The following is a 12,997-nucleotide window of genomic DNA, read 5'->3' as shown; positions in this document are numbered from 1 at the left end:
GTAGATAAGTGCTTTTAAGCGGATTTACATATTACCTACCATACTTGTTAGAACGTGACATGTATGGTGACAGGCGAAAAAATGCGATCATGCGACAACGCTGGGACATACTTGTAATGTAGCTTTTAGTCTTACCTTACTTATTTAGATTTTATTCTAGAAATTCTAGACTAGTATTTTTTTATACTATTTTTTTTAATGATTGACGATCCTTTTGTGAAATTCTTAGTGTTAAATTTGATCTGTATAATAATCCAATGTTATTATGGAATAATATTAACATGAATAAATTGCTCTGATAATTAGATTAAGATCAATTACGATTCATGACTTTGTTGCTAGGCCTACATGAATAAAGTATATTTTTTGTGTTTTTTTGAGTTTTTACCACGAGTTTGACACGCTTATTAACATTTTACTGTTTGTAAGTAGTTAGTTAGTTGGCAGTTCCTTGTAATCAACTCCGACCGCTTAAACTTACATGATGGGATGGACATAATGGGAAAAAACGTATTTAACTGATTTGCAAGACCGAAGTGATCCCATAAGTGTTCCGTAAACAAAGTTTTGTACGGAACACTAAAAATCCTGTAAGAATACCATAAACATTAATGAGATGACATTCTACAATTGAATATCACCATTTCGGTTCTGTTTGTCATGTAAAATTATCAATCTGTACCTACCTACGTAAACTGGTACTCATACCGGTATTACATTTATTTCGTAAATTTATTAGGAATGACTAGCTTACTGAAATAATCCACGCATAAGTGAAGCATCATCGGTCCAAACTTACTACGCCTTTGATATAACATTAATCATTATCTATAAGAATACCAACGGTTTATTTCGAGAAAACCGGAGTGAAGCTACTTGAGTCAGCCATATGCCTCCGGCGGTCACTTGACGTCTGTCCGTCGGTCGTGATTACAACTCAAAGAGGAGGCTGGGGTACGCGGGACATGTCGGTACAGGAATATACAATATTTTCTCATGACTTCGTAAATTACAAAAGTAATGTAAAAATGTCTAAGCCTACCTGTTCTTATCTAACCAATTTTATATTTGAAATGAGGTAAACAAACCAATACTGCTGCTACACGCTACAAAATGCTATGTATATAGCATGTATAAAGTAGGCAACGCTAGCTGGGAAATCAAAACAATAAACACATGAAAATATATATACTGTTCAAAACACCGACATTCATTATCTATCCGCGATAGGAATTCGTTATAAATAAGGCTCGGAAAAACAACCATCATTTTGAAAACATAACCATCATTTGAAGACCCATTTATGACCCAAAAATGTTTTTCACTGTCTACAGATGTCATCAGAATATATTTATTTAATTTTTGATATTGGTTTAAAGAAGTCTCTGTTATACAAAACAGTCAAACAAAAAAAAGTTGCATTTTGAATCGACAATCAGTACCTATATACCTATCGACGTAGGTAGATAAATAGGTAGCGCACCATAAATATATCACATAACGCCGTACCTATTTGTGTTATATTTATACAACATGCGTTGCGTGTATCTCTATTATCTTGCAAAACAAGCCGAAGAAATTAATTGGAAAAAGGTTTATTACATCACGTTACCCCAGCCTCCCCTCGCAAGTATTCCTATGTGTTTTCCGGTAACGACATTGCGCAGTTTTCGCCGGTATAAGAGCGTACCACCGCCCAGACTTCTCGTATTTTACCTCCAGGCGGTAGATGGAAAGGCTGCGTGGAAATTTTCAGAGGAAAATTACATTTTATGATGTAGGTATTAATATTGTGTTTTTCAGGTTGATTATACAAGGTGTAACAAAAATAGTAGGCATCCGTTCAAGGGCATATTCGGTATCGTATTCTGATTAAGAAAAACTAGATGAAAATCTTTTTGACGCGAAAAAATACGCTGCTTTTTTAAAAGGTATGATGGAATAAGTACATTCATCAAAAACTCATAGAAGCCCATTTATTGTTATTTTTTCAGTAGACAGTATTATATTACAGATTATTAAAATAAAAGACACACACGGACACGCTAGAAAGGCGCATTATTACCGGGAGTGTCGACGGACGAAGGAGTAGAGGGCGTGCACCCAGTAGATGGTCAGATGTGGTACAAAATATTACCCAGACTTCGCTCCAGGCAACAATGCAGATGGCCGAAGATCGAGAGGCCTGGAGAGCAGTGGTAGGAAGAATAACCCATAGGAGTCACGTCCCTCAGACATGAGGTCACGACCACGAAGAAGAAGAAAATAAAAGAACCGCTTAAATATGTGCATTCGGTAAAAAGATATACCCCATGCATGCCCGGATTTGGTCGCGTACAGTCATTAGGTAACTAAAAGAGAGACTGGTATAGTCAGCATCAATAGTAGCGGACGAAACAATGCGCCAAAAATATCTGACACTCTGGCAATACTTTTCCAAATACATAGAGATAAATCTCTACATTTCATGCTCTATTAAAGTACTTAATTGCTAGTCTAATTGCTATACATACATACAGAGACATATCTTTTTTTGTTAGAGTCAAGAGTTCAGAAACAGAAGAGTCGTCATTCCACGAGTCGGCATTTCATGAGGCCCAATAGGTCCACGACTGTTATCTTTCCGAACAGGCCTCGTAGCCAAGATGCCGATCGCTTACGCTCCGTAGCGATCGAAACGCAACTGTCACTGTCGCACTAATATGGAAGAGTGATAGAGAGGCATAAAGCTTTTCGTTGTCGAAGCGATAGCGATTGTGACCTTGGCTAGGCCGGCAGACTCCAAGCTGTTAGATAATGGTCTTGGCGCGTAACGGACCTGAAGCTTAATACTTTTGTTGCGTAGTCTGGTCCACTATTTTGCTGACTGTACCTACCTCCTCCTAAAAGTTTTAAATCCATAACGATTAAATAAGTATCTAGAAGCCCTTCCGTTCTGAACTCTTTGAGTTTAAAATAGATTTAGAATAGAACTTCCGATATCATTAGCATTGGAAATAGCCCAGTTTCGTATTCCCGCGGCCATAAATCAAAACTAGCTATTTTCGTGTGAAATAATGATATAAATAATCGTCGATCGGTGTGTTTTTCTTTGGTTCTCTAGAATTCTAGATATAGAGGGGCTAAGGGGTAATGCAAATAAAAGTTAGTATAAAATCTCTGTACTTTATTAGCCTACTTGTTGCGAATATATTAAATCCTACAAAGAAATATTACAGTGCTGCAGTAACTTATTCATACCTCATGCTCCGAAAGTGGGTCATTGTTGATCTATGAAGGGTGCAGAAAGTGATACGTTTCTGCTCTAGTGATAGAAAGTGGTGAACTCTTCTGTGTACCCGTCCCATAAGCAATTAGGTGGTAACATGGTAAAATATTGTCCTATTCCCCGCCTGGAACAATTGGTAATTGATACAATTGTAGTTTTAGTAATCTCGCAGGGTCTTTTTCATCAATGATATCAATTGTATGTAAATTGTTCAAACAAATTATTTCTTTTGTTGAATTGTATTACATATATAACATCGATTTAATGACGCATGTACAGTCGACGTCAAAGAGATCTTTACGACTAACGTTACAAAAAATTATTTACACGACTTTATTGTCATAGCATTTAGGTCGTGTAAACATTTTTTTGTTACTTTGGCTGTAAATTTCTCTTTGACGTCGACTGTACCATACCATAACTAATACCTACACCAAAAAGTTTAGTTTTAAATTTTAAAGTTGCGTAAGTGAGCAAAGGCCGAAAGGCAGAATCCTTCACATGCCTAATGTTACGATTACCAGTGTTTTAAAGAAGCATCAAAATAATACTCGAATCACGCAGTTATAAATACATTTGGCCTAGTCATAATCACTTGATTTCAATTGGTTATCGTTAGCTATAAATAGTTCAAGGGGTGAATCATAGAACGTACCTACATTATCGTATTTCGTTCATGGTTCATGTTTGGATGTGCTTGGAGATTAAGGACCGAGGTTTTTTTTAAACAGACTTGCTGTAAATTTAGTATTCATTCTGAGAAAATAAAATACAATTTCTTACAAATACAAACTCACTATAATACTTGGAATGGAACAACCACGCTACCAACAATTATCATTGTATGAAACGGCACTGCACTACGCAATTCTCCTGTCTTTTCTGAAATAAATTGCTGGTTTAATAAACCTTTTCATCACATTTCTTACAAGATACGTGATCTGTTTATATATTTCAGCTTTTGATGGCGTTTTGACGTTGACTTCAAAGAACAGTCCTTGCCAGTAAAATAAATCAGCAACATGACGAGAGTTTGGGCGAGAGTACAACGTAAAATAGAGTTTGACCAGCGAGTGGCTGCACAAAAAAAAAGCGGCAAATTCAAAAAATCTTTAACTGGTAACACGAAGCATAGTGCAAAAAAAGTAATTTGATACTTGGTAATTCATACGTAATTAATTTTTGTTTTGATTAGTGACTGACTGAAGTCTGCAACGTAGCAGACTGTAAATTTAATACAGTAAACAGACTGAGGATATCGTTGCAATGCAATTATAACCCCTGGCTTCTAATTTAGCCCACTTAAAAATTAAAAATATGATTGAATAGTTATCATTATTATCAGAGATACTAAAAAACGAAGGAACGAATTGTTAGTAGACTAATCAGTCAATCATTACAAAAATATGTAGTAAACATAAATATCTTTACTTCAACTGTACAAAAAGTAAGTTATTATATTATCCTAAGATTCCTAAGTTATAGAAAATGATACTTTGTTGTTACAAATAAATTTCAGGACTGACCATTAAACGGCACCCTTTAAATCTCATTTCTTTGGTCGTTGAAGTCAACAACCAAGGCATATGTCATAATATTGAACTTGGTTCTCATATGACATTTATATTTTTGATAGGATTAAAAATTACTTTATTTGTGTTTTATTTTGAAGTTTTGAACTCGGGTTAATTACAGGCGATTATTTATTAAGCATAAATATTTCCCTTGTGCTATTAAAGTAAACCTTCACAAGGGAAATATTTATGCTTCCCGTTGTACTTATAAAGTTAGTAATAATAAAAAGTCACATATTGTATAATGGAGCTGAACTGAAGGTAGGTGAAAGAAAACACAATTTAGTTTCAATCTACTTTTAATATTGTTAGTTTATAAAGAAGGTGCCTATTTATTTAAGAATCATAATCGAAATCGGATTCAAGAAATTCAATTCCTGACAGAGAACTATCACTGTCATTGTCACTTTCCCGAACTTCTATTATGTATATATCTGTAATGTTGTCCTTAGACTTGTATTTTCGTTCCACATTTATTACATGGTCTGTACTTTTTTTCCAATCTTCCGGGGTAATCATTGCAAAACATTCTCGGATCAAGTTTTCCGTATCTGAACCCGGTAGCCCCACATTTCTGCTGGCTATTTTTCGCTTTGTGAGGCTCCATATCAACTCAATAGCGTTTAGATCGCAATGGTATGGAGGCAATTTAAGGACCTCATGCCCATGCTGCTTCAATAACTCCTCTGCTGCATATATGGGACCAATTTTATTTTCCTCAACGAGGCACATCAATTCCTCCTTTTTGAAACACTCTTCATATGGGATATTATTTTCCCTTAGCCATTTTTGAATATCAGCCTTTAAGCTGTGCATGGTTGGAGGCTTATTTATTTGTGTTACATGGTAACTGGCATTGTCCATAACAATTACACTGGGCTCAGTCAAATTTGGGATTAACATTTCTCGTAGCCACTTTAAAAAATTAGAACTGTTCATGTCATCATGATAGTCAGCTGCTTTGGATTTTGTGCTAAAAACAAGCAAAGCATTGGGCACAAATCCTTGCTCTGATCCAGCATGCACTATAATATGCCGCTTACCCGAGGAAATTTTTTCAACTAAACCGGAAGTTGAAGGCCCTTGCCATGACTTCTTCGGTCTGTAATTTTGATGGACATATGTCTCATCAAGATACACAATATTTTTTCCTTCTTCCCGTTTTTTATGTATAGCTCTAAGAAACCTTTGCCTCCACCCAGATATTTCAAACTTTTCCATGAGGATGGAGCGCTCTTCTTTATTTTTTTTAAACTCAAATCCGTTCTCGTGTAGTATTTTCCTCAGTGTTTCACAACATCCTGAGAATCCTATAGATTCTTTCAAATCCGCATGTAAGGCTCTTAGAGTAGGTACCTGCTTTTTGACGCAATAAAACTCATTAATTTTATTACGGATGGCTGACACATCAAAATTGTCTAAATTTGACACAGTTGGTGGCCGGGGTCGTTTTTTCCCTGGCGTATTCCATTGGCCTTGGTTAATAGAACCCTCTTTTTTAATTGTGCGTAGTGTACGAATGCTTGCACCTGAAAAAAAAAACAGTTTTAACAATAGGAATTTTAACAAAAGAACACTAAAATATTAATAAACCTAGATGTGAAAATATAGATTATTTATATCACCTGTCATAGTAGACACTTTCTCTAAATAACTTGATTCTGATGCGTTATTATCAATAACATTCTTCAGTTCGCTTGCTAGCTTTTGAATAGTTTCTCTAACATTTTCGTCATCTACGCCCGCTGTAATATAAATAAATTATAAGTTTAGTAATACAAACAAATGTTCCTATCTCGTAAATTAAATTTGGTACAAGAAGCATCAACATTGTTTGATAATGACTTACCGGTCGCCTGAATGATTTCGTCCAATATTCGCTTCTTTTCTAGTAATCTCTCATTTTCGTCGTGTCGAACTTGATTATAGTTACAGATTATCTTAAATAACATGCTCCTCACACTGCTTCTAATCGGTTTAGCCATTATAATACGATATAAACTACAGTGAAACCTGGTTAATTGGCACCTGGATAAATGGAAAACCTCAATAATTGCAACCAAAAGTCCGGTCCCGGCCCCTTGAGACCAAAAGGCCTCTATAATTGAAATTTTGGAACCTCTATAATTGCAATTTAGATTTTAGTGCTTTTTCGTAATTTTGCCTCTGTAATTGACCACATCGCAACTTAAGACCTCTATAATTGACACTGTGCTAAAAAAATCCCTTATTATTCTCTTGTTTTTACCTCTATTATTGAAACGAGTCTTACTTATTACCTCTGTAATTGAAATAGTGTAGTTGTAGACAGCACAAACAATGTTTTAATAGCAATGACCATTTTATTTATATCTTCATCCAGAATTTAATTTATTTATTGGGTATCTATCACAGCCTGTAGTAGGTGAAATAGTTTTGATCAATAAAAAACAAAGTATGCTTTTTACATTCTAGTAAAACTTTCTTCTAGAGTCTGTGCGGAAAGAGAAGAGTCGTGGGATTTGAGGGCGCGCCAGTGCTATTTTATGGTTTTTGCTATGCTGACAACACTGGTCACGTGATTATAGTACGACACTAAAGGTCATGATACTTGTACCCCTTTTGTTCCGGTTTTTTACCATGGCTTACTAAACGGAGCCTGGTGGTGGTGTCGGCTCGTCAAATCAATCCTGTGATTTAGCGCAGGCACTAGTTTTCTTTTTAAAACACACTTTTGTTTTTATGTTTCAGATACTAAAAAATGACAGTGCGATTGACAAAACTGCTAAAACTAGTTAAGAATCTACCCAATACAACTGTAATTTTAGTACCAAACAAGATAGTCTCATTTATGTACTACCTAATCTGTGCAGTCCAACAGTTATTTTAATACAAAACCGGGTAGATCGGGTAAAAATTGGGCATTAGAACTGTAATTTTACTATCTGGGATATATTTCACCCATTGTAAACTTGACTTGTAATGTATGTGTACATTATTAATAATAAATATGAATATGAATAAAAATAGTGCATAAGTAGGTAGGCCTTATTGGGATATGTCCGGTTCTCTCATCTCACGATATTTTACTTCGCCGAAAAGTCTGCTAAATATGAAATACTTATAATTTCGTCACTACTTACAGTTTCGTCGTACTTATAGTTTCGTCGTTTGTAAGATCGAGCGGTTTGGAGAGCGTACTCGGGCCGTCCGGATGGTCGACGACCGGTTGGGCGTCCTAGGTATCGCTGGTGCGATGAGGTCGTGAAAGATCTAAACGAGCTCGGTGCCGTCGATTGGACAGAAACGGCGCTAGACAGAGAAGCATGGCGTTCCTTAGTGTCAGAGGCCAAGATCCACTTCGGGTCGCTGCGCCACGGCAGTAAGTAAGTAAGTAAGTATAATTTCGTAACTAACAGAGCCTAGTAAACGAACTTACAAATAAAGAAATATTTTTATGAAAAGGTTTTATTCTTTGTAATCGACGTCTGAATTAAAATATTCAATGGCACTTATGTTTGAGCTAGCTTCAGAACAACCAGGGACTGATGTGAGGAACTGGATGTGCTTGAATCCGGCACGTAGATTACGAATTCTTGCATATCACCTACTTAGCGGTCTTTTATTCGAGATACCGTAGGTACTTTTACACAATCCTGAAAAAAAAATTACATATAAATATGCATAAAATGGAAAGTATCAAGACTATTTGTCAGTTATTTTAAAGATCATGAATGACCTGCATATTTATGAAAATTAATATATTTTTAATGAATATACTTACCGATTATTTACCGGAGACAAGTTACTTAGGGGGCTTATTAAATAGGTAATTATTTAATATTAAATACAACATCAATACCCGCGAATAGCGGAAACACGTTCCGCGACTTTTTGTAAGTCGATAGTCGGCTTTTAGCCGTTTTCTTCCCGCTGACAAAACCGAACAATGTTAAATATAATTTTTCTTGTGGTTTTATGTACGGTTTCATCGTGTTTTGAAAATATTTTATACATAAAACTTGCGGTTTTTGTTAATAAAAATATACAATGACAGAAGTTTGTTTACTTTTTACAGGACAGGTGTCAAAGGTTGGATTGCCATATAAAATTTAAAATGTTAGTTCCCGTTTCTGCCACGACTCTTCTCTTTCCGCACAGACTCTACAATTCAAGGGAATTTTTAAACCCAAATGATAAGAAAATAAAGTGGTAATTAATGTAGTGTAAAAGTGAAAGTACTTATAGACAGAAGCAATATATAGACCAGAAACCCAGAACGTAAGCGTGTAAATCTACTTTACATGGTTATTTGCACCTCCATAAAAGAAATTTGTCAGAACGCAACCTCTATTAATGAAAACCTCTATAATTGACACAACGATTTTTTGAACCTCGTTAATTGACACGACCTGCTTAAATGAAAAACCTGGTTAATTGACAAAAATTGGCCGGTCCCTTGAGATTGCAATTATCCAGGTTCCACTGTATAAACTTCCGTAACGAATGAACTAACATGAGAATTTGAGAATCTAATAGGTTATGTGTAAACTCGTTTGACAATATTTTTGACACTTTTGACAGCTAAAATTATTGCCATATATAGAATTCTCTAAAAACGCTTGTGCAGCGACTCGCTGGTCAAACATATGTTTGCAAATAAAAACTCACATAAATGTGACACAAATATCAATATTGTTTGGTAACAGAAGCTGTCAACATTTTGACAGTTGTTTGACACTTTTGACAGATAAAATTGTTGCCATATGAAGAATTCTGTAAAAATGCTTGTGCAGCGACTCGCTGGTCAGACTCTACTTACGGTTTCAAAAATATATTTTATAATATATAAGTAGCAAAAACTGCTAATATTTACTACACTCTCAATCGTCATTAGGTATAATCATGAAGCATGAACATCAAGTATTTGCCTAAGGTTGCATAGGTAATTTGGTAGGTGGAGTTGATATGCCAATAATAATACTATACCTAGAAATATAACTGTCAAATCGAAACAAGTTATTGATTTGCACGTAGACCATTGAATTATTACACGTTAATAATTCAATGGTCTACGTGAAAATGTATATTATAGTAAATATTAAATATACTAGCATTTAGATTAAATATTACGCTATCAATACACCATTGAAACACCAATATCTAAGTACTATCAGGCGTGGCTCACTCCTCGATTTCGTTGTTGTCTCGATTGCGATAGTTGTTGTATTTTTGATTATTAAGTGCAATATATGGTGACTAAAAATGCACCATATGTTTGATTATTGATCTCACCTACGAGTCTGATTTGAAAAAAAGCAAAAAAAATTAAATAACATGGTGTTTTTGGAGCTTTCAAAATTTCTCGAGATACTCGAGAAACTCGAGAAATCTTGGTCGAGAATTCCCGTGCCTCGAGAAATTAAAAAGGTCGAGAAACCAGAAACCCTACTTAAGATCCAATTCACATCTATGTAATAGATATCTTACTCTATCTAACGTAAACAGGTTTACGTACATAGTTTTATCGAAGTTAAAAATTATCCTGTGACGTCTCCAAATTGGCCCCCCTTTCTGTGACGCGGATGCTATAGCATTCGTCTTTGTATGGCAGCTCCCTTAGTAGCCCGGCAGGTGCGTCTGGGAGTGGACACATGTAATTTGGATCAATTTCGTGCGCGATAGCGATTTTGACGTATTTTTATAAAATCGTAATTAATGTTTTTCTTACAATTTCTTTAAGTTTTTCATTGTGTTTTAATAAACAAACGTGTTTACTTGCTGTTAATTATACTACAGTAAAATTTTGATAACGATTAATGTGAAAAAGTGAGGCATGAATGTGTATACCTATTATTGAAATAATTACGTTAGTCATAGTTTTGGTCATATAATTGTGAATTATAGCCTGTTGGCGCTCGATGATCACCTCCCACAAGGTAAGCACCTTATGACACGCATTTGTGGTATCATTCTGTGTATATTTCATGCCTTGTATTTGGTGCAGATGCATCCGAAAAAGAATATAAAGTTGGGTGAATCATCGCTTGGCAGGAAAAGTGGTGGACGCTTTACGTCCAGAACTTAACGCGGCGGTGCGTTACAGGGAACTGAAAAAGTGTAATGCGGTACATATTGACACTTTTGAGAAGTAGTGTTGGCGTAAAATGCTGCGTATACCTTGGACAGCTAGAAGAACAAACCTCTCATTTTAAGAGAGCTCAACATTGCAACTCGGCTCTCTACAACATGCTATGAGACCCATGACTGGGCCTTTAGATTAGAGCCGGTCTCCAACGCATAATTTGTAGGTAGTATCACATAATTTGAGGTCGAATGAACAGCGAACGTGCTTGGCATGGGGCATGTATGAGATGGACTCAATATTACAATGATAAGCAAAGAGGGAACAAAACAGAAGAAGAAAATTGTTTGAAGAGGTCAGCAAATGAGTCTTTAGAGCAAAAATCGCGCGCTTAGGAAGTCAGAAGTCTCAGCCATCAAGTCCATCGAGCACGATGTATGAATGCTATAACATGCGATGTCATATAAAATCCCATCTTGACTACGTCATGTGACAGACATGCTTATGCATCCGAATTGTATAGCATTTGTTGTCACATAGCGTATAAAAAATATACTTCATATTGACGCGGATTGCATAGCATTCGCCTTGCATAGCATTACGCGTCATATACAAACCTAAAAGATATATTTGTAGTGACAGGAATGCTATAACAGTCCCAATATTTCCATACAAAATTTAGGTGTCCAACTGGTGTGACTGAGCGTCCGCGAACGTGTTAAGTAAGTAAGTAAGTATTTACATTTTCAGGTAGGAACCTACCTGAAAATGTAAATAAAAACATTGTTCATATTTATTTAACTACCTAAATATTTATTTAGGTAGTTAAATAACATAACATTATAGACACATCATGAGTTATACGCGTGTTTTCTTTTTACTTATCACATGAGATTTATTTCTCGAGTTCTCGAGGCATTGAATATTTTTTCCCGTCTCGACTTAGGACAAATTTCTCGAGATTTCTCGCCTCGGGAATTCTCGAGCAGAAACCCTAATCTTAAGTCATATCCTGTGGAAATCGTTCAAGAGTATCTCCAGAAGTCCAGAATCGCGCAAATGTCAAATTTGACAGGTTAGATCTTAAACATATCGTTATCGTATCTTGAACATTTGAGAACAAAAATAGTCGACGTAGCTCGGAAAGCGGCCAGGCTTAAGTGGGACTGGGCAGGTCATGTCTGCCGAATGCCGAGTGAGCTGTGGGCCAAGATCGCCACAGAGTGGCAGCCCAGATCAAAACGAGGATTTGGCAGACCACGTCGGCTATGGCGAGACGAGTTAGACTCCTTTTTAAAGGAATGGCCAGAGACTGCACAGGATCGGGAAGACTGGAAAAAGTGGGGGGAGGCCTTTGCCCAGCAGTGGGACATTATAGGCTCCCAATAATAATATCGTATCTTGGTGATGTCTAAAAGATATCTAATAGATATCTATTTCAAAATCCGAATCGGGCCCCCACGCACAATCGCCAACGAGACATAACATAACCAACAAGTGTAAACCGTTTGCAATATTGTTAACGGACATGAAGTTTTTGCGCGGAAAAAGGCAGGTTCTTGCGCTCTCCCACGGTGTAAAGTTCTGGCAAGGCGTGTTTAGAACTCAATTCCCACAGGTTTGCACACATTCGCAAAACGATGACAATTTAATCTCAGTACAGTCAGCGGCAATTATCTGTTAGGTAGGTACCTACCAGTGGCGGCGCGTCAAACATATCCATAGGCAAGCCGGGGCTAATTTGGCTTACATATTTCCTTTACAACTCTGCTCAAACGTCCAAAAACAGGCAAACCGGTGGGAATCGGCTTTTATGGACGCGCCGCCACTGGTACCTACTCTTCGAAGGTCGCAAATATGTGACACGCTCTTATGGCTCTACATAAGATCTTGTCAGATTTTTTGGCGGCCTTCCTTGTGTAATATATTATTGCAGGTGACTGTATGATCATAATATAAATTCGTATAGAGATTGGCCTAGAATAATTTATAATGTAATTTTATATTGAAAATAAATCTATATATATATGTCTATGAAACTATTTATCAAAAAAGTTTTTTAGCATCAAAAAAACAAAAAAACAACAGTAA

General features: G+C 36.2%; 1 protein-coding gene across 1 annotated transcript; it reads right to left on the bottom strand.

The window, feature by feature from the left end:
- Positions 1-5,123: 5,123 nt before the first annotated feature.
- Positions 5,124-6,830, bottom strand: LOC134666412 (uncharacterized). Its single transcript, XM_063523546.1, has 3 exons — positions 6,692-6,830; positions 6,468-6,587; positions 5,124-6,371 (listed from the first exon to the last, which is right to left on the bottom strand). Exons 1-3 carry the CDS (start codon positions 6,825-6,827, stop codon positions 5,179-5,181), a joined length of 1,449 nt encoding a protein of 482 aa, XP_063379616.1. The 5' UTR covers positions 6,828-6,830; the 3' UTR covers positions 5,124-5,178.
- Between the last annotated feature and the right edge of the window lie 6,167 nt (positions 6,831-12,997).

This window comes from Cydia fagiglandana, chromosome 1 (assembly GCF_963556715.1).
Source record: "Cydia fagiglandana chromosome 1, ilCydFagi1.1, whole genome shotgun sequence".
Lineage (NCBI taxonomy): Eukaryota > Metazoa > Arthropoda > Insecta > Lepidoptera > Tortricidae > Cydia > Cydia fagiglandana.
This window is presented reverse-complemented; position numbering and strand designations above follow the sequence as displayed.